This window comes from Penicillium pulvis (assembly GCF_028828015.1).
Source record: "Penicillium pulvis strain IBT 33274 chromosome Unknown contig_1_segment0_segment0, whole genome shotgun sequence".
In the NCBI taxonomy this organism is placed as follows: domain Eukaryota; kingdom Fungi; phylum Ascomycota; class Eurotiomycetes; order Eurotiales; family Aspergillaceae; genus Penicillium; species Penicillium pulvis.
The window spans coordinates 2,997,097-3,022,446 of record NW_026643074.1 but is presented as its reverse complement, the minus strand read 5'-3'; the positions used below and the strand labels follow the sequence as shown (position 1 = coordinate 3,022,446).

At 48.0% G+C, this 25,350-nt stretch overlaps 11 protein-coding genes across 11 annotated transcripts; 7 read left to right on the top strand and 4 right to left on the bottom strand.

Moving 5' to 3' along the window:
- Positions 1-456: 456 nt before the first annotated feature.
- On the top strand, positions 457-2,768 carry N7503_004085 (uncharacterized protein; the record flags this gene model as incomplete). Its single annotated transcript, XM_057063632.1, has 3 exons — positions 457-532; positions 587-823; positions 901-2,768. 3 exons carry the CDS (start codon positions 457-459, stop codon positions 2,766-2,768), a joined length of 2,181 nt encoding a protein of 726 aa, XP_056924547.1.
- Positions 2,769-5,309: 2,541 nt separating this feature from the next.
- Positions 5,310-5,798, top strand: N7503_004084 (heterokaryon incompatibility protein-domain-containing protein; the record flags this gene model as incomplete). Its single annotated transcript, XM_057063631.1, has 1 exon — positions 5,310-5,798. One exon carries the CDS (start codon positions 5,310-5,312, stop codon positions 5,796-5,798), a length of 489 nt encoding a protein of 162 aa, XP_056924546.1.
- Positions 5,799-6,209: 411 nt separating this feature from the next.
- Positions 6,210-6,985, bottom strand: N7503_004083 (uncharacterized protein; the record flags this gene model as incomplete). The annotated part of the gene is made up of 2 exons (XM_057063630.1): positions 6,210-6,818; positions 6,887-6,985. The coding sequence occupies 2 exons, from the start codon at positions 6,983-6,985 to the stop codon at positions 6,210-6,212; spliced, it is 708 nt and encodes a 235-aa protein (XP_056924545.1).
- Positions 6,986-7,813: 828 nt separating this feature from the next.
- On the top strand, positions 7,814-9,401 carry N7503_004082 (uncharacterized protein; the record flags this gene model as incomplete). The annotated part of the gene is made up of 2 exons (XM_057063629.1): positions 7,814-7,886; positions 7,939-9,401. 2 exons carry the CDS (start codon positions 7,814-7,816, stop codon positions 9,399-9,401), a joined length of 1,536 nt encoding a protein of 511 aa, XP_056924544.1.
- A 1,232-nt stretch (positions 9,402-10,633) lies between these two features.
- Positions 10,634-13,748, top strand: sey1 (dynamin-like GTPase SEY1). The gene is made up of 4 exons (XM_057063628.1): positions 10,634-10,934; positions 10,997-11,452; positions 11,515-13,259; positions 13,314-13,748. The coding sequence occupies exons 1-4, from the start codon at positions 10,786-10,788 to the stop codon at positions 13,607-13,609; spliced, it is 2,646 nt and encodes an 881-aa protein (XP_056924543.1). The 5' UTR covers positions 10,634-10,785; the 3' UTR covers positions 13,610-13,748.
- Positions 13,749-14,071: 323 nt separating this feature from the next.
- N7503_004080 (uncharacterized protein) lies at positions 14,072-15,140 on the top strand (the record flags this gene model as incomplete). Its single annotated transcript, XM_057063627.1, has 2 exons — positions 14,072-14,273; positions 14,368-15,140. The coding sequence occupies 2 exons, from the start codon at positions 14,072-14,074 to the stop codon at positions 15,138-15,140; spliced, it is 975 nt and encodes a 324-aa protein (XP_056924542.1).
- Positions 15,141-15,672: 532 nt separating this feature from the next.
- N7503_004079 (uncharacterized protein) lies at positions 15,673-16,150 on the top strand (the record flags this gene model as incomplete). The annotated part of the gene is made up of 3 exons (XM_057063626.1): positions 15,673-15,790; positions 15,849-15,958; positions 16,010-16,150. 3 exons carry the CDS (start codon positions 15,673-15,675, stop codon positions 16,148-16,150), a joined length of 369 nt encoding a protein of 122 aa, XP_056924541.1.
- A 936-nt stretch (positions 16,151-17,086) lies between these two features.
- N7503_004078 (GMC family oxidoreductase) lies at positions 17,087-18,978 on the bottom strand (the record flags this gene model as incomplete). The annotated part of the gene is made up of 3 exons (XM_057063625.1): positions 17,087-17,167; positions 17,222-17,385; positions 17,442-18,978. 3 exons carry the CDS (start codon positions 18,976-18,978, stop codon positions 17,087-17,089), a joined length of 1,782 nt encoding a protein of 593 aa, XP_056924540.1.
- Positions 18,979-19,875: 897 nt separating this feature from the next.
- On the top strand, positions 19,876-20,799 carry N7503_004077 (uncharacterized protein; the record flags this gene model as incomplete). The annotated part of the gene is made up of 2 exons (XM_057063624.1): positions 19,876-20,300; positions 20,364-20,799. 2 exons carry the CDS (start codon positions 19,876-19,878, stop codon positions 20,797-20,799), a joined length of 861 nt encoding a protein of 286 aa, XP_056924539.1.
- A 107-nt stretch (positions 20,800-20,906) lies between these two features.
- On the bottom strand, positions 20,907-21,969 carry N7503_004076 (Kelch repeat protein; the record flags this gene model as incomplete). The annotated part of the gene is made up of 2 exons (XM_057063623.1): positions 20,907-21,745; positions 21,807-21,969. The coding sequence occupies 2 exons, from the start codon at positions 21,967-21,969 to the stop codon at positions 20,907-20,909; spliced, it is 1,002 nt and encodes a 333-aa protein (XP_056924538.1).
- A 630-nt stretch (positions 21,970-22,599) lies between these two features.
- Positions 22,600-24,684, bottom strand: N7503_004075 (fungal specific transcription factor domain-containing protein; the record flags this gene model as incomplete). Its single annotated transcript, XM_057063622.1, has 4 exons — positions 22,600-22,876; positions 22,930-23,711; positions 23,780-24,527; positions 24,599-24,684. Coding segments are annotated over 4 exons (1,893 nt in total), but the record flags the coding sequence as incomplete, so codon positions are not given.
- Between the last annotated feature and the right edge of the window lie 666 nt (positions 24,685-25,350).

The window sequence follows — 25,350 nt, the reverse complement described above, 5'->3', positions numbered from 1 at the left end:
TTTCTCTTTCTCCAAGCTAGAGCTGCTTAGACTGGACTGTAAATATCAGCTGTAAGTAACCTCTTTGCTACAAGAATCCTCAAGCATGATTCAAGAAAAAGACTTACAAGCATGCTCCAGGTCTTATATCCAAGATGTCACGGTTGTCTGGCAGATGTGGATATCATATCACCACGCACTCTGACCCACAATGAATCGCCCAAGCCTTCCATAGTATGGCACCACGAAGCCGCTTACTTTCAACTTGTTCTTTCCTTTCTAATCTGACACTGCTCAGAAGGACACGACTTTCTCGCAGAGCCTGATATCTATTCTATTCTATCCATTCATTACTGCCGGGCACGGGCATCGCAGTGCTCTATGGGGAACTGACATCACGCCATTGCTTATCTTTGAACCAGCTTCTCCTTTCAGCCAACTCCATTCCTTCGCGAGATAGTGCACATGATTGATAGCATGAATGACTCTTTGACCGATGCCCACGGCCCACCCCGCAAAAGGATGCGGAAGGGCACCAGAAGCTGCATGGAATGTATGTGACGGCGATCGCCTCTTCGCCTTGTGAACTTGCTGAGTTGAAAGACAGGCCGACGTCGAAAGATTCGCTGCACATACGATTCTGATCGCTGCGAGATCTGTAACGAATGTCGTTTAAGAGGCTCGAAATGTTTTGATCAGGAACATGTCTCGGACGACCCAAGCGCTGGTCCTGGCTCTGGCCCGTCGGAGCGATATAGCCTCCGGGAGCGAGTCGCATATTTGGAGACTGTAGTACAAGACTTGGCAAAAAAATTGGATCAGACTAATGCTTCTATTTCAAAATGTGAGATTAGGTCAAGCACTCTTGCCGACTGGCATGGATCTTCTTGGAAACTGACATGTTGCTAACGATCATTATAGGTCAAACTTCACCGGGGAACTTGACGCCTGTATCTACGGAACCTGATAGACTAGGCCCGTCAAGTGAAAAGATTGAAAATGCACCTGTGTTGCAGCTATTTGACAACTACCTTGTCAGTCGCCGCGACGACCCATCCAGCAACGATCAGTTTATGGGCGTGAAAGATACGTCAGCTAAGGCCCGAGCAGTCAGACTCGAGCTCATTTCAATGTTTCCTTGCGACCGGGACATTCAAAGAATCTTATCTCAAGCTTCCCACTTATGGTGCATGTGGGAAGAGGATATTCCGGCGCTGCACAAGGTCTTCGCTGCAAGATATGATGTCCCAGAGACCCTGGTTGCACCAGCTGATCTAGCGAAAGCGCTAGTGTGTCTCTCTGTCAGCATGCTTCAGTCTCCTCCTCATTTTGACTTTAACACGCTGCAAAATTCGATGAATCCACAAGAATTCGCCTCTCGATGCTGTGAAGCGGTTGATAGGCTGGTTATTCGTGATGATGATTTCTCGGCAACCCTTCCGGGGATAGAATGTCACTTGCTGCTGTCCAAATTTCACATGAATGAAGGCCGACTACGCAAAGCATGGCTAATCAATCGTCGAGCTATTGAATTGGCTCACCTGGCGGGAATGCATTTGTCAACCCGAAGTCCCCAGCCATCAGACACTTTGTTTGAGAGGCGACTCAAAATTTGGTGTTCCTTGGCTACGTCAGATCGATCCATCAGTCTCATACTTGGTCTTCCATATGTCATTTCCGATACATTCTTCTTACCACAAGTGGAGCGACGTTTGAAGTCTGCGGAGTCTGCTGCTGAACAATACATGCTCCGACTTGGTGTTATAACAGGCCACATGATCGATCGCAATCAAAATCCCACCGAAATGTGTCTTGAGACTACCTTGAAGCTCGATCAAGAACTCGTGGATGCTTACAATTCCATGCCGAATACATACTTCGGTTCAGAGCGTGGCTCGAACGAAAGTAGAGAGCAGTACTTGGAACGGGTTCCGCTTCAGTTTATGCCCAAGGTTGTGCGGGCTCTTCTCCATTTGCCTTTTATGTTGAAATATCCTCATGATCCAAGGTTCAGATACTGCCATAAAATGGCCATTCAATCTGCTCGGGAGGCACAGGTCTTATACAAAATCCTTCGATCAAATGCTCGTTCCTATCTGTGCAAGATCATCGATTTCATGGCTTTTACCATGGGTATGCTGCTGATAGTTCACTTATATGGCTATTCTGAAGAGCAGCCAGATCACAGCAAAGACGAAGATGAACGAGACTGGGCTCTGATCGGAGAACTCGTCGGGATTCTCCGTCAAGCCGCCTCCGAAAGTGGGGGATCCGTTGCTGCCGAGTCAGCTAATATACTTGGTGAGATGTATAACTGTCGATTAGAAAGTGAAAAGGGTGACTGGGATATAGCGGCTCATTGCAAGATTACCGTGCCTTACTTTGGGACAATTACTGTGGGTGCCGGTGCCAAGTTTGCTGGTATGAGGAAGAAGGGACAGTTTCCTGCAGCGCCTACTCCAGATCTTAGCATCTCGTCCTCTCAGAGGACTCCCGGTCAGCTTTATACTCCGCCTTCGTCTGATCAGGATGGTGTACCGACTGTGGCAAACACCAACATCAATGATCATACCCCGGTTGCCGATGCTGCAGGGTGTGACTCGAACCAGTCGCTTCCTACAAACGATGATGTCTCAAACAACGCTATTGCGGGCTTAGAGGGTAATGCCTTCAGTGCACTGTTTGATGATATTGGACAGTATATCTTTCCGAACACCACCAATGTCGACCTGGGACTAGATCAGGGTTGGAACTTGAATTGGTTTGACGGCAACATGCTACCACAGTAATCTTGGTGAGAAGTAGTCGGCGATAGAGAGGATATACCTTTCTGTACATATATGTTTATAACATTTGGACTTGCTTGTTTGCCTTTTTTCCATTTTATGTTTGATGCCATTAATACTACTTTCGAAAGCCAGACAGGTATATAAGCTGGGTATGCTATTTGGATACTAAATGCGGACCTTTGAATGACGATATCTGGTTATTTCGTCGTTTTTAGTTTAGCATCCGCCATATGTACGTCGTTCTGTAACGCCTTATCTACTTAATTTACATGTTCGTGACACACATATAAAACTCCACCGAGGTATGAACATTATGGTAGGCTTCTGGGAATGAGAAATGAGGGGATGGCGAGCGAGCATCATAACAAGGCTGATTAGAATAAACCCCTTTAACAAACACGCGCCCACCTCTTAGGCTTGAGAGATGGGGTGATTGAGCTATCTTGGTACTTTTACCAATACACTCAGAGAGAATCGGCGTTGTCTCAGGAGCTTTAAAACTCTTCTCCTACCTTTACCACCGAGTTTCAGTTTCAGATATACTGAAACTTCCAAATAATCCTATGGTTAATTTTGAACTCTTGCCAGGAACCCATTTTCACCTATGCTATGTGATTAGCGCCCTAGATCACTCCACTGGCACTAGACTATCTCGAACAGATGTCATCATGGAAATTGATTGGATGATGAGAACCGCCAACACCGGTGCCCAGATGACGCCGTTGGCTGATTGGTCAAAAGAGAAACTCATCCGCGGAATGCGCATGAAAAGCCGAGCCAATGCACTTTCAGTCGTGTGGCTTAGACCATTTAGGCGGCTAATTGTTTGAGGACACAGATCGGAAGCAATCTCTTATAACTATCACCACACGCATCTCAAGTCAGTCATCACGGCCACCAATCTTGATTCGTTTTCACCAGTTTCCTACGATTATCTTGATATCAGCAAGAACAGGCCCAGGGCTTTTCCATAATCAACGGCGTCCTGAAAATGCTGTGCACATCTTGTCGCGAAATATTCAACGGTCATTTTGACCAGAGGGATTATACACACCATCTCCATGTCCATGACCTTGAACATGCAGCTTCTCGTAAATGCCAGATATGCCGGGTTCTGTGGAATGCGGTATCTGATTATCCACAACAGTCTGAATTGCCTGTAGGGTCTAAAAAGCGACGCCTCGACCCAATTTCAAGATATACTATTCGTCCTGCATCTGTCGCAGGAAAGTCTATCATGGAGCTTGGCTTCACTGTGAACAAGAACGGTACTGACCAGGGGGTTGTCTATTACCTTCTGTTTGCAAAGCATTTATGGTAAGAAGTAAAACCATGCTGCCGCTATTAGAAACCAATATTCACGCTTCTTCCTTAGATGCTAGCAGCCACATTGACACCGACGTGACGTATAATCCAAGTACATGGGCTCCTAGTATGTCAGGCGCGTTGAAATGGTTGTCTAGATGCTTAAATACGCATGCCAAATGCCGGTCATCTTCAGTATCTGGCTACACCCCCACGCGCCTTCTCCAGATTGGGCAACCAAGCTCCCAAAAAATTCAATTGTCCCTTCGTTCCCAAAGAGAAGGAGCTGCGGTTCAATACGCGACTCTGAGTCATTGTTGGGGGACCTCAAAGCTCTCTGACTTATCGATATTAAATTCAACCTCGCTGAAATTTCTACGTGAAGGAGTTCTGATCTCAGAGATGGACCAGGTGTATCAGGACGCTGTATATACAGCTCGTGCACTAGGATTTGGTTTCCTCTGGATAGATTCCTTGTGCATATTTCAAGACTCCAGGGATGACTGGCAACGAGAGGCGTTACTTATGAGCCAAGTTTATTCGAACGCGACAATCAACATCGTTGCAAGTGCTGCAGCAGGACATGATGCTCACTGCTTCCCAGAAAGGGACTTGTCATTGATTCAGCCATGCATCATAAAATCCGCCTGGGACAATTATGAAAATTGCGAATTCAATCTTTATCACAATGACTTCGTGGATGCCACTCTCAAATGTTTGCCTTTGATGAAACGAGCATGGGTTGTTCAGGAGCTTTTATTGGCGCCAAGGATCATTCACTTAACAGGAACACAGCTTTTCTGGGAATGCTATGAGTTGAACGCGTGTGAAACATATCCAAGAGGTTTACCGCCAAACATTCACGAGCAGTGGTTGACCAGAGATGTCTTATGGGACTTAATTTTTGGCTCCAGAAGCAATCCTGACATGCTGATACGGAATACGGTAAATCAGGGAACTGATAGGCTGAAGAAGCTGTGGAAAGCAATCGTGGAACTCTATACGACAGCACGATTGACGTATGGGACAGACAAACTCATAGGTCTCTCCGGAATTTCGAGGATTGTGGAGCGTTCTCTCGGTGACAAGTACTGTGCTGGATTATGGAGAACATCTCTCATTACTGATTTGTTCTGGTTTAGCTCTTCAATTAAAGGGGGAGGATGGACAAGACCTACCCCCTATCGTGCACCTTCATGGTCTTGGGCTAGTGTGGATGGCCGAGTCTCTTTGCCAATGGTCTTCGATAAACAATCCCAATATATAGAGCCATTGATTGATATACTTAATTGTGAAGTTGAGACCGCTACAGGCGACCCCTTTGGGTCCGTCACAGGAGGCTTTCTGAAGCTTTCTGGGCTTCTCGCTACAATCCAAATTGAGTCCGAACCTGACGGTTCTTGGCATGTTCTGTTTGGTGGTATTTGGTCGCATGATAAAGAACTCCTTTGGATCCGATTCGACGGCACACCCTCAACATATAAACTTCACTGTCTTCCGTTATACCTTGATGTTCATCAGCCGCCAGAATGGAGTATGTCGTGTCTTTTGCTTGAACCTACTGGGAAGAAGCAAGGCCAATTCAAACGGGCTGGCACTCTGCACGCCATCTCTGGAGCAATGGGAATGCATGCCTGGACCAATCTTGAAGACAACAAGAATGAGAACTGGCTCGAATATGAGAGCAGGTGTGATGGTGGTGGATATGTCATCATTATTGTGTGAATGTTATATGTGCGAGAGACAATGACCATCCTCTATTGATTACCAGCTGAAATCTCGGTCCAGATTGCTGTAAGAGCCAAAGCGGGGACGCTAGTTAAATTGGGCGTGGTGTCAAGCCTCGATCCTGCGCAATTCGTCGCCAAGTTACTCTGACTTGTGCTCGTCGGTAGTTCTGGCTCTTTCTGCTCTACTTGGGGCTATTGATTTATATTAACCCCACTGAGATTTAATCAACTTTTCATTTCGTCATGCGAAAGTTATAGGTATCTCTAAGGAATTCTTGTATGCGGAGGATACAAATACTAGCAAGCAAATTGTTCCACGTCAGCTTCAGACCAAATATATTAGCCATCGACTAACTACATTCAACAATAACTGCAATAAGGAAACCAGTAGCGGCTTCACCGCTATTCATTGAGGTACAAAATCCACAACCGGAGTGGACTCAAGCATAGTCCCGGTAGGCATTTGATAGAATGCCCTAGTGGCGGCAATATCCGAGGGCTGAAGCTTGGGCGGTTCACGGCGATAATTCATAACGGAGAGCGGGTTGGCCTCGCCAAACTGCACCGCCTTGTGGCGCTCCAGTCGACGCGGATCCATCGCGAACTCGTGGCGCAAGCCCAGAACGTGGCCAAGCTCATGGACGAACACCGACCAGAGACTGTCCTTCCAATCAGGCGCCAGGCCCCGAGTATAGACATAGACAAAGTTCAGGTCTTTTTGGTTAGGGAAGTAGGCGCTGGCCAGGACATCACCTTTGTATCCGCCGTGGCAGACGACGAAATTGGCGTCCTTGGCCAGCGGCACGAACTCGAAGCGTACGCCTACTTCTGCCTCGTTCCAGATATTGGCGGCTATGCTCAGGTGCAGTGCCGCAAAGTCGGCATCCTCCTGCGACTCGTATCCCATCCGCCATGCAGACCATCTGATGACGGATCCAGGTGTCCACCGCGGGATGCTGCTCCCCCTCCCGATCATGATGGCATGATGGTTCGCAAGATTCTGTGGCGTCGAATCCTGGGTGATGCAAACAGGCAAACAGGGGCGCTGGGCAAGTCTTCAACGGTATGGATGGCAGGTCTCACTATTTTGGGTTCCGCCACTGTTTCCAAGGCTTCGGTTCCCAGCTCCTGGGCAGTCGACTGGAGAAGGATCTCCTTCAAGCTAGGTGGCTCCGTAGACATGTCGGAAGAGGTACCACACCAGTCTTCTGGTAATTGAGCCAGCGTGAATATTATTACAATGTTAGGTTTGACCCGAGACAGGACTTTGCAATTGGTAGATTGAGAGGCATAAATGAAAAAGAGGGAGATTTGAAAGAGAAAGACAATACCAAAGGGGCATTGATGGCGCAGGTGGTTTATATAACCCTGAGTCACAAGTCACAGCCACCTCTCTCTTATCAAGCTCACTGGAAAGAGGTACAAGACAAGGCAAAAGTTCGCGGGCGAGGCGTGTCTATCCGTTCGAGGCTGGCTGATTATCTACCTACATCAAGAATATTAGGGAAGAATACGCGAGCTGAAAATGGGGAGACGTAATGGCAAGAAATGCTGGAGTCATATATCTACGTATACATAGATTCAGCTTCAATCTAGTTTGTCACGTATGAATAGTGGAACTATTCAATTCGATGGTCTTTGTAGATGTGAATATGTGGATGTTCTGACCATACAATCTCAGATGGCTTCCTACCGCCAAAAGCTCGCACAATTAGTTCCGCGCCGCAAACCGTTTCTTTTTTCCCTCGGGCTCTCGATAGTTGAGAGACACTGACTGTGAGGTACTCTCTCTATCATCTGCCATCATCTGCCATCTGCAGCGACAGGGCAGCGGTGGTTGAGAATAGTATTATCGTCTTGGGTAAGGACGGTACTATTGATGTGTACTTAAAATGAGTACCGTGCACGTGACATGGGGGCCGAATAAACCTTCTCTTAGGCAGCTGGGATTCAAAATCACCTCGATCTTTTGAGATAAAAGACACAGTAGTAATCATGGAACAGCCTACAATGAATGCTGGCGCCAAAGACGGAGTGGATTCTGGACAAGCTGCTCAAAGTTTTGAGCTCATACGCCCCGCTGGTCAGTATCATCTTTTATTTTCGACTCCAACAAACACTGATATCAACACAAGGTGTATTCGAGAGCCTGTTCAAAGTACATCATGATCTCGGTGTCTTCTCGAACACCATTATCTGTGCGACATATAAGCGAGCAGAGAACATGCCTCTAACTCCAGGCCTTTTATACAAAGCCCTTCGCCTAGTACTTTCGGAGCACCCCGCCTTGGCAACGATTCTGATAGATCAACCATCAACAAAGAAGATGGGAAGGACTAGGACTTGGCAGGCACACTTGAGACATATTTGTCTCGAAGACTGCGTCCGTTTTATGGACCATGTCGCTGAGAAGGAGGAATTCATTCGATTGCTGCAGGAAGAACATGACATTCGGTTCAATACTAAGGATGAGACCAAACCGCTGTGGAGGGTTGTGGTCAATGGTTCGACGATATTATTCATCTCTCACCATTCAATCTGTGACGGTAGGTCAGGGATGATATTTCACCGCAGCTTGCTCGCCGCACTTAATAAAGTGACCAGGCAGCAATGGGAGAATGGGCCAGAGGAACATATATCAATTGATTATGATGTCGCAAAAAAGGATTTGAAGCCCGACTTGCTAGCCCTTCTCAAGCTTCTCGGTATGAAATTCAGCATATGGGTAGCTCTACTGAGTTACCTCTCCTCCCTTCTGATCAAAGTCTTCCTACGGAAGAATTATACCTTCTTCAACGACATCACATATGAAGTTCGTTTGCCCTCCAAAGAACACCCTGTGCCTCTCGCGGAGCGGCCGGTCACCAAGCTTGAAAGGATGTCTCTCAATTCATCACAGCTCGCAGCAATCCTTAAAGCCTGCAAGAAACATGGCACGTCAATCACCACTCTCGTCGAAACACTCATTCACGTCACGCTGGCATCCGAACTTTACCCAAGCGCAAAAATAGGTCTATCATATTTTGCAGTTGACCTACGGCGTTTTTTGCCAGCCGAGTATTCCAACACCATGGGAAACTATGTGTCCAGTCACCAATGCAATCATTGGCTGGGCAACTACCGTAAAGCCGGAGCTACATCGACAGCAAATGAAAGACAAATTGCGCTCATATGGCAGCTAAGTCAAAAGGCTAAAGCTAGCCTTGACTCTGCGCTATTCACCCATCAGACACCACTCCCAGTGTCAAATGCTTTGGGCTTGAAAGCTATTGGTGAAGATGACGAGGCCATCGCAGCGGGTATATATAATGTTTTGGATGTTGCTGTTGGGAAGACATTTTGTGTGTCAAGCTTGGTCGAATCAGAAAGTCAATCCTCTGGGCCTTGGCAGATGAAAGGCATTGAGTTTTCTGTGTCGGCACAAAAGTCACAGGTGGGACCGATGTTTTATCTCGCAATGGCAAGTATTAAGAATGGCCAGTGTACTATCAATGTCAGTTATGAAGAGGGTGTGCTCCAGAGTGAAGTTGTTTCCAAAACCCTTGAGGGGGTTGAGAGACGATTGACTATGTTGCTAGAAGCTGAAAAGGATAGCTAGAAACTTGAACCTCGGAATTTGATAGAATAGAGATGACGTGTGACTCGGTGTTGATTCTGACTACTTTTATCGTGAACCCTAAGCTTTTCATGTCGTGCTCGTCTGTTGCTTTTGTGCATTAGGGCTGGTATTTAGTGCGCATATGAACAGACCTGCAATGCAAGCTTGCACTATCGATGTCTAATTATGTGTCCTACTTGTGCATTCCAACATACCTCCTGTAGTCATACCAACAGTTGGTATAGGTCTTCGTGTCGCAGGAAGTCTCTGAATTCTGGGTACAAATTATGTGCCACTCTTGTGCAGAAGACAAGATCGCGAGCAGCAGTAAATTCCCATACAACCTACACGGCTATCCCCCCTTACTCACGTTCACATTCCAGGAAAGTCTACGGAGCAGTGAAATCGAGTAGGCACCGGGTATAATTTCCACAATATTACATCAATATAAATAGCACCTGAGTACAAGCCTGTTCTTACCGTCGTCATGGTGTTCAGTCAGTAAGACCGCGCCGCGCCGCGCCTACTCTTTTCGAGGAGTACAAGGCTATATTGTAAACAGTCTTCTCTGGAGATGACTGATTATGGTGATTAAGTTCCTCTGGAAGTTGGATAGTAATATTCTTGATGCACTGCCCGGATATAAGTTATATAAGCTGCATGTTCACTGCATGTTCACTGCATACTTATTCTTCTTGGCCTGTAGTTAATCTTTGTTTCTTACGTCATCGCTCGAGGCAGTTGTCGAGCTTCAATGAAGACACTTGGGAAGCCCAAATAACTTTGCAGGAGCTGTCAGAAACCCAAGTCATACATGCCTCCAGCACGTTGCACAGCGGGATAGTTGTATTGGTTTGAACCTTGGAAGACAAAGACACTAGTGACGGATACGTATAGCTAAACTGTGGAACGGCCGAGGTCGTCATAGTGCATACATTCTTGCAGCCCGAGCCTCATGAATAATTTCCTATCGCTCAGAATACATCGGATGAACCTAGATCTCTAAAAACATTCTGATGGCATAGATATTCAAATGATTATTTGCGCTTTTAAAGTCTGCTTTGAAGTTTAGGGATTCAGGAGACCAGGTACTATGTAGTCATTCGCACAGGTCACAAACACATGGTTATGTAATTAAGTGACCTCAACAATTCAACCTACGATCACCACGAGTTACCGAGCTCAAGGTTATTACTGACGACCTCGGACTTTTTTAATTGTACTTGTGCATCGGCCTTGTGATAGACCCGCTGTATTGGCGCAGGTGTTTACTTGATCCACCTTCCTCCCCCCCAACCTCCTAGTTCCCGCTCTCCTTGTTCTCGCCACTTCTCATCGGCGATCTGTCCCCACAACACCACAACCTCAAGGGAACGCTTTGAAGATGTCTGAACGCCCGTCGGGACTGGGCAGAACCCCAACGGCACCTCCTATAATGGCAAACGGTCATTTTGCTACGATCGGTAACAATGCGGACGCCGCCGCCGCCTACGAGCATGGTGTGCAGGTCATTGATGGTGATAAGGAGTTCAAGTACGACCCCTCGTTTTCTCTGCGCTTTACCTGCGCCTACATCTGCTAATGAAAACACATAGTCCGAACCTAGCGAAGTACCTATCCCTCGAGCATGTCACCCCAGCCGGCTTCAATTACCACCTCATCTCCGTGTTTGGTTCGCAGTCCACCGGAAAGTCTACTCTGCTGAACCAGCTCTTCGGCACCCAGTTCTCTGTAATGTCGGAGCTGGAGCGCAGACAGACCACCAAGGGTATCTGGCTGTCGAAGAATAAAAAGCAGGAGGAAAGCGCCACGGCCGATGGATCGCGCATGGCGGACAATATTTTGGTGATGGATGTTGAGGGTACCGATGGTCGCGAACGAGGAGAGGACCAGGACTTCGAGCGCAAGAGTGCTCTTTTTGCGCTTGCGACAAGTGAGGTACTCATTGTCAACATTTGGGAGCACCAGGTGGGGCTGTACCAGGGAGCCAACATGGGTCTCCTGAAGACCGTCTTTGAGGTGAACCTGCAATTATTCCTGAAAGACAAGAAGTAAGTACATTGTCGATTGCACTCACTTGACACTTGATCAGTGCACTAACAGCTTTTCTTAGTACTACGCACCGATCCCTCCTGTTCTTTGTTATCCGTGACTTTATCGGCACCACCCCACTTAAGAACCTCCAGAAGACATTATTGGAAGATTTGTCTCGTCTTTGGGATACGATCTCAAAGCCAGCTGGCTTGGAAAAGTCGACGATCCATGACTACTTCGATTTCCAATTCTACGGACTTCCGCACAAGGGCTACCAGCCGGATCAATTCGTGGCGGAGACCAAGAAGCTTGCTCTGCGGTTCCGCGACGGCTTCCGTGATCCCAAGAGAGATGCGCTCAGAGGCGAGTTCTCTGAGGAAGGAGTCTTCTTGCCCGAGTACCACCGGCGCATTCCGGCTGATGGATTTTCGCATTATGCTGAGGGCATTTGGGACCAGATTGTCAACAATAAAGACTTGGATCTTCCCACACAACAAGAACTGCTCGCCCAGTTCCGTTGCGATGAAATTTTGCGTGAAGTTATGATTGGATTCGATGAGGCCATCACCGCCTTTGAAGACAAGCAGGCCGAGGCTATTCGTTTGGGAGCCCCAGAGGTGCTCGGAGGTTTGGGTGCGGCCATGCGGGCAGCCCGCTCCAAGACTATCAAGGGCTTCGAGGTCGAGGCCAGTCGGTACCACAAGGGCGTTTACCAGCGTAAAAAAGCTGAACTGGAGGGCAAGGTCGACACCCGATTGAAGGCTCTATTCCACGGCCAGCTCTCGGCTGCGCACAAGTCCGGTATCCGCGATTTCAGTGAGACCGTCACTGAATCTGTCAAGTCTGGCCAGAAGAAGGGCGGCAACTATGATTTCGCTGAGATCGTGAACAAAGAGACTAAGATCTCGCTGGAGAAGTTCCTCGAGGTCGCCAAATCCACCGTGGTGGAAAACACATCTTGGAGTAATTACAAGCAGGAGCTGAAGCTATACGAGAAGGAGCTCTCTGAGGCCAGCGCACGCTTGCGACGGGATGAGATGAGACGCCTGGCCAGCCGTGTCGAGCGTTGGGTGCAGTCTCGTCTGGGTGAATCCGTTGGACTTGAATTCAACAACCTTGGCTCCGGTCGTGCTGGCAGTGGCGCTCCAGAGAATGGAGAAAAGCCCACCGAGAAGGCATTCTGGGATCGGGTTTGGAATGTGTTCGTGGAAACTGTTCTTGATGCGGAACGGAGATTCACGGACCGGGCCAGCAGCTTCGATGCCAGCCTTGAAGAGGTTGACGTTGGACTGTGGCGACTGCGTCGCAAATCATGGGGCGTTTTGCGTGCCAAGATTGACGAGGAAATGACCGAGGGCAACTTGTTGCTGAAGCTGCGTGAGAACTTTGAGGACAAGTTCCGATATGACGATGAAGGTGTCCCGCGCATCTGGCGCCCGACGGATGATATTGAGGGTATATACACTCGTGCTCGCGAATCCACCTTGACATTGATTCCTCTCCTTTCTCGCTTCCGTCTTGTCGAAACATCTGCCCTGCCGCCACTCGACCGATGGATTGGACACACCCCAAGCTCGGCAACAGCTGCTGATGAGGAGGACTTGCCTCCTATTGGAGGTGTGGATGAGGATGAAGGCAAGAGCCTGGAGGAGGAGATGACAATCCTTGGCGATGCCAAGCGCCAGGAGCTCACCGTTCGCTTCAAGAAAACCGCCGATGGCGTGTATGTCGAGGCCAAGCGGAGTGCCATTGGTGGCATTACCCAGGTACCGCTCTATTTCTATGGCCTGCTGATTGCCTTAGGATGGAACGAGATTGTTGCGGGTAAGTTTACATCTCTTTTCGTCCCATGCTACATTGATTAACCTGAATTTTTAGTTCTTCGCAACCCCGCCTACTTCTTCCTGCTGTTTGTGTGTGCTGTAGGCGCCTACATCACGTACCAGCTTAACCTGTGGGGACCTATTCTGAAGATGACCGAAGCAGCATCGCAGCAGGCCCTTGTGGAGGGCAAACGCCGCCTTCGCGACTTCCTCGAGTCCTCTGATACCGGTCGACAGGCTATGGCCATGTCGGCTGAGCGGACGGGTTCCTCAAGCCGCAAGGAAGAGTATGAGATGTCCGACATGCAAAAGCCTAGCTCGAAGGCCGATGATGACCTGGATGATTTGTAAATTTATTCCTACTTGCTGATTTGCAACGAATACATCTTGTATTTTTCCCCCTGGAGGTAGATTTATTATAGCGGCATTGGATACCAAACAGCCCAGCGAATATGTACTAAACAATGAACCTATGCATTTGAAATTTTATTACAATTGAGTTTGCACATATAAATGAGGCTACGTAAACCGAGGTAAAGCTTGGTGAATGCTTAGGATGAGAACTATGCATTCCACTCGCCTCATTCTCCGATAAAGTTGCGGGGTCATCCCCACGTCAACCCGGACTTGTTCCGACTCGGGGGCCTTATTTACCGCTTTTATCAGCTTAGTACCCGTCGCAGGGCTTCTTCTCGTTCTCATTTTTGATTCCTTTCAAGTTTCTAGAGCTATTTAGAGATATAGTGGAGATTGTTCGCGCCTCTGTCTAACCCCGCATTTACACCATCTGTGCTACAGCAACCGTCTACCAACATGGCTGCACCACTACCAGAGAAATTCGATGACCTGCCCGACAAGCGCCGGTATTGGCCTGGCGCGCCTGGCTCTGAAGAAGAAGGCCTGGGCATGCTACGCCTACTTACACCCGAGGTAGTAGCAGATGCCGCACGAACACAGATTCAGACCGGCGAGCGCGTGTGCCTCAACTGGGATATCGAGAATTTGACACCACCAGGTATCTATACTCCAAACATGCCTGAAACAAACAGAAATCAAACTCAAAATGAGGCTCAGCTACTCAAATAATCCCACACTAACAACACTTCCAGGATTCGGCCGCAAGCCATTCGAACACAACATCAAATGGGTAGCCGAAGGCATTGCCCTCGACGACGAATACCACTTCAACCCCCAACAATCCTCCCAGTGGGATGGATTCCGACACCACAACGCCCCAGCTCCAACTGACACAAACCCAACCCGCCGCCTCTTCCATGGCGGCACCACAGCAAGCGAAATCAAAGACACCGATTCCCCCCGCATCGGCATCGGCTTCTGGGCCAAGAAAGGCATAGCAGGCCGCGGCGTCCTAATAGACTATGTCTCCTACGCTAAAAAGCGAGGAATTCCTCTTAACGCACTTACCCGCCAAATGATCACTCTGGACGAAGTGAAAGAGATAGCCGCTGAATGCAACATCACCTTCCAGCGCGGCGATATCTTTTTCCTTCGTGTCGGGCTCCCGGATACATGGGCGGCTATGTCTGCTGAGCAACGGATGGAGTATAGTGAGCAGCCTATGCCAAATCATGCGGGCATTGAGCAGAGTGAGAGGGTTGTGAGGTTTATGTGGGATAATCATTTTGCGGCTGTTGCGTCGGATGCGGTTAGTTTTGAGGTTTTCCCGGCTTTGAATGAGGAGTTTGATTTGCATCATTGGCTTTTGGCGGGTTGGGGCATTCCTATTGGGGAGATGTTTGACTTGGATGTTCTTGCTGAGACTTGTCAGAGGCTTGGAAGATGGAGCTTCTTTGTTTCGAGTAGTCCGTTGAACTGTGCGCGGGGCGTTTCTAGTCCTCCTAATTGTATGGCTATTTTCTAGCTTAGCAGGTTAATTGTGCTGGCTCTTAATATTGACTTTCATTTCGGATATTGGGCGATTCGATCGTAAAAGAATATTGTTGTTCGTGATGATGCACTTTATCTGCATAGGTAATAGAAGATTTCTAGATGCATCTCCACCAGGTACTTCTGAGACAAGAATAGATTTCTCGCCGTTAAAATAAGCTATTACATAAATGCAATCGAGAACATGAGTCCCGTTTTCAATCATATTTGAAAGCTAAATAGTCAATCGAACTTTGACCATATCGGGATAGAGGTACCATGGAGCAACCAGTCTCCACTCGCCACCTCCACAAGAAGCTCTCACAATCCTCCAATAACATCGAATCCCCCATTTTCCTAGAACAATAGCTTCGGAATCTAGAACCCAATTCACAAGAACGATTGGTCAGTCCAGCTCTTTTATACGGAGTCAGATGACGAACGTCATCATCATGACCATGTGAAATAGCCATAAATAACCAAGAGCTCCTCCGTTATTTCATTTAACAAACATCATTTTGTCCAAAATGTATGCAGTACTAGCCAAACGTCATCTCCTTAGGCCCTCCACGGCCCGAATCACCCAGTTATCACAGGCCTCCGTCCACAATAAAGCCACCACATATACGAAAGTCGAAGAAGAATGTATGTTTCATTTATCTCCATATTGAGAATTGATTACTAATGATGCATTCTCCCCTAGTCTTCGTTAACACTACATTCCCTGATGACTTCGAAAACTCGTCATTGCTGAAGCAGGAGTTAGAGCAGAGGAAGGCTGAAGCTGACGCTGCTACTGGCCCATGGGATAATGTAAGAGACGTTAAGCTCTGGATTATTTTGATGAGAGACTGACTATTGCAGGCTACCGTTGAGGCTCATAAGAAGGATATCTTCGAAAGTCTCTATAATCGTGAGGCGGCAGGTGGCAAAGGTGGTGCTAAAACCTCGAAGAAAAAGACTGAGCCTGAGGCGGAGAGGGCTCCTGAGTTGGATGAAATGTGATTCTATGAGAATGGATTGTGACATCAGTAATTGCTTGTTTGCTTGAATATGTGGAATATGAGTACTTTCTAAGCAATATTCCAGGAATGGTAAATCTCCGAAGTGGAGCTGTTCACAGCTTTAGCTCCATCTAGAGCCTAGTAGGTGGAGTACACTATCTTTGCAATCACCCCTACATAGTCCTAGACAGGCTCTGCACGCTCCACGCTAAGTACGGAGTAGCTCGTCTCCACGGCACCGCCAAGAGCCTTTTTTTCTTCTACCTCTCCTTTACCCCTCTGACTCACAATACGCAGCTGTTCTATCACCTCGTTGTGACATGCCTGTCACTCGCTCTGCCACACGCGAAGGGACAAGAAGCACGAGATCAGATCACATTCAGGCCAAACCCACTAAGTTCATCAAGGCCAGCAAGGCAAAAGCTGTCAAGGTAAAGATCAAGCAGCCAAACACGTTACCCACCACAATAGTTGTTGGCTTGAATTACGAATCTCCACGAAGTAGATTGCTAGAATGGATATCGCTAAGAGACATAGCCGGCGCGGTCACTCCTGACAGTGGCAGACTTTTCTGTCTTCTACAAGACCTATGTCGACAAAAGTGATGCCAGGTTGTTGCTGCTGACATATTGGCGAAAGGGGATCAACATGAGGAAGAATTAATAAGTCAAGCATTCTCAATTTCAGATCTATATGACTCAAGGGTAACCCTATGATACCAAGGTAAATTTACTAGCAGAGTCCAGGTTGGAAATAAGGAAGGCCAGGGGCCTGGAAAGCTGGTCATTCCTGGCGTCACTGTCTCAAGTCATCAGAATTTAGGTGTAATTGGCGGATAATTTCTATTTTTAAATGACAAATAATTCAGTCTAAACAAAGCAGCAAGATACAGAAAGAAAAAGTAACATAGGGACTCAGATCACTGTGGCAGTGGGATCTACAATCTGCTCGAGACGATTTGGGGAATGTCCTTCACGTCATAAAGATCCTTGTGAGCGGATTTGATGATGTCGGCACCCTATGCATGTGTTAGCATTGTCGTAAAGTAATAAAGATGAGAAGTACTGCTTACCTTCTCGCCAATCATGTAAACAGAGTTCTGAATACGGCAGTCAGGAATCACAGGAATGACAGAAGCATCCGCAATTCTCAGGTTGCGCACTCCATGAACCCGAAGCTTCGAATCAACAACACCTTGGTGGATGCTCTTTGAGAGACGTGCTGTACCACAGGGGTCTTGGAAAATGTTAGTACTGTTATAGTTCTGCATTAAAGGGTAACAGGTTACTCACGGAATCCAGTCTGGCTTCGATCCAGGACAGCATGGTTCATCGCCTCATCAGACTCAAGAGGCATCTTCCACGGGTACTCGCTCAAAACGATATCCTTGAATCCAGCACCGCTAGTCAAGACATCGTAGGTCCAGCGAACACCTTCCCGCATAGCCAAGATATCCAAGTCATTGCCGAAGAAGTTCAGGTTGATGTTTGGCTGCACAAGAGGGTTGGAGCTGTTTAGGGTAACTTCACCCTCGGATAGGGGTCGCAGCAGGTCAACGATGACAGTCATGAAGCTTCCCTTCTCGGGAACAGGGTAGTGCCATTGGAAGGCTGTGCTGAACATGCCGACGAAATCAAGCTCGAAATGAGGTTGGCCGGCTGGTCCGAAGGGGTCCAGTCCACCGTTTGCTGCCTTGGCCTCGCGGTATGCGGGGTACTTCTCTAGACGCTGGTCGATACGTGGGAATCCCACTAGCTCGAGGAGTCCGGAGCTGATAGGGCCTGTCTTGTCGCGCTTGTATGTGCTCACTGCCTGGTCGTTCAAAGGACCGGGTCGGAGGATGTGATCGTCAAGACCCATTCCATCTTTGATTTGGAGCACGAAGGGCACGATGGGGTGATCCAGGAGATGTTGACCGACATGGGGAGAGTCCACGATAGGAGTGATGCCGTGTTTAGCGAGCTCTGCTGCTGGGCCGATACCGCTCAGCATGAGCAGCTTGGGGGTCTCGAATACACCTTGAGACAGGATCACTTCCCGGCTAGCGTAGACGCTAATCTCGGTGCCCGTGGCTGAACTGATGACAGCAACACCAGAGCAAATGCCAGTTGCTTGGTCAATGATCAGATGCTTTGATTGGACCCCATAGAGAATTGACACGTTGGGCTTGTCCTTGAGGTACAAAAAGCTGCCCTGGCGCTGACCTCCGTAGATGGTATCCACACAGTGCGTAAGACCCCTCATCTCGCCCGAGTAGATATCTTCCGTCAATACCTCGCCCTTAGAGACCCACGCCTGCGTTAGGGCATCCCGGAATGGCTGCATCTCCGGCACTAAGTCTGCATGGGCAATGTTTACCGGACCACCGGTTCCAATCTTACTCAAATCATTGGGATACAGTTTCTCATCGTCGTGATAAGTCGCACATTTGCGCAAGTAATCCACGCAGTTGTCCCAGGTCCAGTCCCGGCCACCAAATTGCTCCCAGTCGTCAAAGGTCGGCTTGGAACCTGGGATCCAGGTGAAGTAGTTGGCGCATGAACTTCCACCCAGGGTCTTTCCGCGGGTGTTGGGCTTTTCGACTCGCTCGTAGTCGTCGCGCTTGATCATTGTCGTTTTGTAGGCCCAATCATATTTACTTCCACGGAGGTTGAAAGCTTTGGCTGGGGTGGTGATTTCCTCGATTTGATCTGGGTTTGGGATACCAGCTTCAACTACCAGAATGCGGACATTGGGGTTTTCGGCGAGGCGGCCAGCTACTGCGTTGCCAGCTGTACCACCTCCCACGATGATGAAGTCGTACTCAGACCCGTTGGAAACAAATGCCATTTTGTGGGATTGATTGTAGTAATGGGAGAAGGAATAAAGGTGTGTGACTTGTGAAGTCTTTATTGTTTTGAATTGTTCTGAACCAAAAACAGACGAGAATTCATATTGGCTTTATATCTTTTGTTTTGAAAACACAATAATCTTTTAGACAGCTGCTCCATTGCCGGTATTCCGGCATGGCCAGCAAGGTACCGAGTGAAGTCCGACGGTGCTTACGAGCACTGCTTAATCTAGAACGGCGGGATACCAATCGAGGACGACCACAACGGATGTCTCATATGCGAGTAAAGACGAGCTAAAACCTCCAGCCTTACAGGGCTTACAGGACCCCTCATGCGGAGAAGCGAGAACTTTCCAAATTGGGATGTAGTAAGTGGCCAATCAGCAAATAGAGTCGATCCCGTTATCAGCGTGCCGAGCTCGGCAGCTTCGGGAATCAGGCGGTAATAACTCGGATCGGGTTTTGGCGTCTGCGGTCAGCGTCTCGCTCTTAATTAATTCGCGCAACTTCACTGTTTGAAGGAGCGGTAAGCTGTGCTCCAACACGTCATGTCCTTACTTATTTTTGACATATTTTTATACATTGAAGTCTTTCTACCCCTCACGCACTGAACTTGCAACTCCAATTATAACGGACTTAACTCGGGCACGTTCTCGATGTATACAGCCATTAGTTGACATGGCTCACTCATGCAAACCATCTCAATGCCCAGGAAGCACGAATATGACATATCAGTTCTATGCCTAGTTTAGGCTAATCACCTATGCACGGTGGTTCATGATACGGGACATAATCGCTCCATCTGAAACCTCATCAGGTGACTAAGACCCCGCGCTAATGCATTCGGAGGTGCTAAGGCCCATCATCGGTAAAAATCTTTACTCATTGAAGTAACCATGGCCGACCCAGTGAGTATCACCGCAAGCATCGTAGGTATCGTTGGACCCGCTTTGCACGGCGTCCGGCTTCTTTCCGAGGACCTGAAGCAGATTAAAGACGCCCCAGATAATGTTGCCGCTCTTCGAGGAAGCATAGGCTCAGTCGAGCGGTCTCTTGTCTCTCTTGATACAATTGGTGACAAAGCCTGGGAGTCCCTCGGCGTTGCTGAGAGTACCAAGAGGACCATCAAAATGTGTGGTGAAACATGCGACGAATTCAGACTCGATCTGCAGCGCTGGACCAAACACTCGAAAGGCGATTCTCTGTCCTTATTGGACCGATCCAAGATCGGATTCTGGAAGCAGCATCATATAGACTCTATGGAAAAGAAACTTCTCAACTGCCAAGTTACTATTACCGAAGTAGTCAGTATAGCGACACTGTACGTGGAACTAAGATGAGATCTCGAGAGCAGGACTTGTATACTCACGTATTATCCTTACAGCATAGGTACCTTGCAAAACTCCCACATCACGGAGGAAAGTCGAGAAAGGAAACAGCAAGAGGTCACATTGGCGATCCATAGAGGAGACGCGGAAGATACAGACATTGCCCAGCGGAAAAAGGACATCAAGGCACGGCGGGATGACTTCGATGATGACGAGCTTGAAGACGCGTATCATGATGCATATCATCAGCTCAGAGAACAGAAGAAAGCGTTGGATATGTCACAGGCACTGTTGAAGGAATTGTTGGCGAAAATCCAGGAGCCAGCCATTTCACAAATGGCAGCGAAGATGAAAGAGCAGCCGGTAAACGTGACCTTTGGGAACAACAATAGAAACTATGGATTACAGCTTGGTGTCTCTTATGGTGACATAAACAATGCGACTTTCGGGGGGCCAAATCATTATGGAGAGAAGCGTGGTAGACAGTCTTGATACATGCTGTGTTACCATGCAGGGTCATCCGCACCGCGCTTTCTATCTATCATGGCGTTGATATATGAATACATAAGCTCTTATGCATCCATAATATCTAAATGTAGTCATGCAAACTCAAGTCTCCAGATATCTCCAAGCCGGTCATTCGTTTCTCCCAATCCACCGTGAACGACAACTGCATCCGAGGCCGCAACATCAGCATCGAACCAGCCCCGCGCAAGTGGAAGCTCACTGCCCTGCAGATCCACCTGGTCCCATGTCTTGTTTCCAATATCAAAGGCCCACACATCACTCAACATCTTCCCCGCACCCTGATGGCCCAGCGAACTAGGATCCCGCTCTCCAAACATGGTGACCAAATAAGACCGACCACCAAGGGAAATCGGCAACAAGACACTGACACTTCGAGGCGTCGGGCCACCTTTTCCATCTGCGGAATAGGTATGCGAGTCCCAAGAATTAGTCACCGGCGCATAGATATCCAAGTTCCCACCCTGCTCGGTTTTCCCATCAAAGCCATTCATACGGTACAATTTTCCATCCGCAAATGCAATCGATGTACCACCACGAGGGGGATCGAATGCTGGTGCAAGCTCAGTCCACTCTTTGCTTGAAATACTGAATGCCCACAAGTCTCCGAGTCTTCCCTTTTCGGGACATCCTGCGTGGAGATAGAGGGTGTCTTTGCCATCGCTGGTCATGCAGTGGTAGCTGCGGGCAGCGGGATAATTTTTTGATCTCACCTCCGAGGGCTGGATAAGAGTCCAGCTTGTTGAATTTGAATCGTATTCCCAGATCGCGCCGTTCTCTTCAATGGGTGCCATTGCGATGCCTCCTCGGCCGGAGAAGAGATAAAGTTTTCCGTTCAGAGCTGCGGAGGCGGTGCCGACGCGTGCAGAGGGGGATTCGGATGTTGCGGGTTGGGGGTTTATGCATGCAGACGCTAAAACATGACCTTATTAGAATGGATTTCAATGGGGCTTTAGTAGATTCCTGCAACTTACCACTGCCCAAGGATATGGTGTGGACATCATTATCGCGGGGCTCGCGAGGCTGCAGCTCTCCTCCAAAGACCACTGCTTGACCACCGACTACAGAGACAATGTGCGAAGACCGTTGCAGGATCTCGGCCTCTAGAAGCTTGTGACATTGAGCGGTGATCGCCATTGAGGAAGAAGTGAAGTGGGGTGTTTAGATTCGTACTGTTGGTGGTTGTGTATTATTGAAAGATCTAAGTAGAAATTAAGAGGTGAGCTATATTTAAAGGCTGAGTTCGAGGGGTTTAGCTCGACAGGCACCTGATAAGTTGTTATGTCCTCTCTGATGATTCACGGAGATTTAGAGGTTCCGAATACGCCGCCACGCTCCATAGCTACAAGAGGCCCGCTGGAGTGGCCAATGCGATGGGTTTGCTGCCCCACATAGTGTGGGCTACCAAGAAGACGGCCTCCGAAAACGCCGATATATACTACCTTCTAAGAATTGAGTACCTTAAACAGCCTAGGGTTGTTCTCATGAAGTACCGTGACGAGGGCGTCACCCCGAATCTCATATACTGGAAAGGTTGCCTTGAAGCAACGGAAGTATAGAGCCCAGGCAGCGATCAGAATCATGATCCGACCTCGAGATGATCTGCTCGTGGCCCCGGGTTAACGATCTATCCATGCTTAGGTCCAAATGTAGCTCAAAGATAGAAATTTCACTAAATTTCGGCCTTGCTATATATCTTGAGGTGCCTACAGTAGCGCTCAGTATACCCCCAGGGTATTGGACGTTATATAAAATGCACGAACAAGCCTAGCCCAATTCAGAAACTATGCCCGTTGAGTTGATCTCTCTTTCAGCCTTCGTCACGGCACAGCTGCCAAGCCACACCAACCTCATCACACAGCTCGCAGTTTCTTGGATTACGTTAGTCTCTCTCTGCGTCAAAGTCACCATAGGCATATTTCGTATCATGTTTGCTGCAGACATCAACAGTTCCAAATCACGCTGCGCTTGTTTATCGAGTGGATGTATCACAATATTGAGAAAGAGTGAGGTGGCAGCAGTTGTGGAATAGGCAGTGATGAATCTATGATCAAGTTAGTACATTTAAGAATTCAGAGAAAAGAGGGGAATAGTTACCGGAATGCATCTTCTGCAATAATTTCGATGAGAACCCGTAAACACCAGAAACTTGAGCGGCTGGCTTCCAACGATAGATCGAAGCTTGAATGAACCACGTCATGAAGATCTCGAACCCCATCACTTGAATCGACGGTGCATTTGCGCACCGTTGTGTGAATTATCGTCACGAGGTGGTGGTAATCTAGTTGTAGAGACATGCATCGAACTATATATGGGAAGCATTGTTCTGACGGATTCGGTGGTGTGTTTTGAGACACAGAGAGAGCTGGGCGAAAGTTGAGAGGTATTGATGAACGCCAGCATTCAATCTGATCATCTAGCTCCCGGATATGGAGAAGAAGCTGGTTATCGTCGTCTTTCATTGCTCGAGCAGAATATAGTTGCAAGTAAACTTTCTCCTTCAAATGACTCAGATGAGGGTCTGCTGGCAAAAATGGAATAATGTCCTCGTATCTTTCTTCGGTTGTGGGAGATACAGACAGGCTTGAAAGGTAGTTGAAGTAATCCGTGGAGGTATCGAGAGGATCGAGGTCACAATAACCATCAATAAGAAGAGGAGGGTTGCCAGTGCGTAGAGAAATTTCCTTGTCTAGCATGTAGCATAGCCAAAATAGCACCCGAATATGATGGCTCTCTCCCGCTTTTACATGCGAACCATCAGATCCCAATTGTGCGGCTGGTTGAGTGATGTGCCCATTCAAGGAGCAGACTATTCGACATGCAATAGAATGAAAGGACGCAGCATCTTGCCAATGGCCATGGAATGTGCGTTGTAGTCCCTAGTACACGATTCAGCCCAGTTGCCCTGCATGGAAATTTCCACGGTCAGTAAACGTATCAAACTCACCAACAATAAAGCCGTTTGAAGAGTATCCAAACCCATATCTCCTGTGATATTCAGAATGAGACGATGTGCTTCAGCTGCACATGCTTCCACATCCACAGAAAGTGGTATCTGTCCCCTTGTGTGCTGACAAGATGCGAAGGAGATAGCACTTAGAACACAGGCCCTTGCTGAAATCTGGCCGGGTGAGATCAAGTTCTTATCCACGGGCTCATACGCATTTTCAATAGTCTTCTCAAACAAGTCCTGGTTTAAAACAGGAAACTCGAGTCTAAATGACGAGCCAAAAAAAGGTGTCAAGATCCTTCGGGTAACTTCCTGTTCAGGCAATTCGCACAGTTTTGGTGAGATCGATGACCGAAGTGCCTTTGAAAAGGCACATTTGAGATCAGAAATCCTAAACTCAGTCCCAGTGACAGGCTGACCGGTTCTTGTCGAGATCCATTGGAGTCCCGCTTCCGATGAGACGGGTATCCCTTCAAAATACCAATTGGGGCCCAACTGGCTTACAGACACTGAATTCTTCGCAGAATCACTGTTTGTGGGCGAATTGCAGTCATTTGTGGGCTCTAAAGCAGATTCAGGCGAAGAGCGGTGCCCAGATAAGCCGGTGCAATTCGTATCAATCGTTTCTATTGAATCCTGCGTAGAGGCCCCATGCGAAAGAATAGCCAGTGACTGAGCATGAGCCAAGGCCTTTTCCAGCTGGTCAACACGTCGGGAGAGAGTTTCGAGATCACGTGTATTCAGACTAGAGGGAGATGGGCCGTATCAAATAAGTACTGACATGGAACTTGAGCGACTTCTGGAAGTGTAGCTTACCTGTTCCGCCGCTTCTTCCGTGGCCTTTCCCTGTTAAAGGTACATTCAAGGTCACGATGAATACACCATTCACACGGGCCATCTGGGTCTGAGAATATACATTGGATCTTAATCAGAGTGAGAATTCAGTACAGCTAGGATGATGATAGGAAATGGTTGTCTCTTCAAGTGAAATATTGGAGCGTGAAGCTCACCTTTCGTTGGTAGCAAACGTCACAAGCTCTTTTTTGAGGCAACGGTCTTTTCGGGGGCATGGTTGATGTCCAGTTGACAGGGCTCACATGGGGTTTCGGAGATTTCGGAGGCCGCGGTGATGGTTAAGAAAGATGATTGGTTGGGGTCGAGCGGCCCACGTCCAAGGTACAGTACTTTGCCAAACATTTTTATGGTATAAAGCTTTATATTGAGCACGATTCAGTCACCTTTAAGATGCTCTATTCCAAGGTTGTACGTCAGACTCCAGGGTCTCTTCCAAGATTTCATAAAAGGGAGTCTTGCTGGTCTAATTATTGTTCCCTTAATGCCACTGTGACGGCCTGAAATGTACAGATTATCCATTGGTTGCTGCCATCTGTCATGAAAGTTCACTGGTACTAGATAATGTCCCACCATTCATGTAGAACACAGCACCCTCCCATCTTAAGAGATAAGATCTACGTTATCTTGACAAATCAGGAGCAGAATGGGGAATCTGGCACTTGTGCTACTTACTCGATTCAGCATCACGTGCAGATGTTGGGCCGAGGCTGCAT

What these genes read in the sequence shown, in the direction of transcription:
- sey1 (XM_057063628.1), top strand. Translation starts at nt 10,786, where the DNA reads ATGTCTGAACGCCCGTCGGGACTGGGCAGAACCCCAACGGCACCTCCT. An exon ending in TTATTCCTGAAAGACAAGAA is followed by an intron (nt 11,453 to 11,514) that starts GTAAGTACATTG and finishes AGCTTTTCTTAG; the next exon opens with TACTACGCACCGATCCCTCC. An exon ending in ATGGAACGAGATTGTTGCGG is followed by an intron (nt 13,260 to 13,313) that starts GTAAGTTTACAT and finishes CTGAATTTTTAG; the next exon opens with TTCTTCGCAACCCCGCCTAC.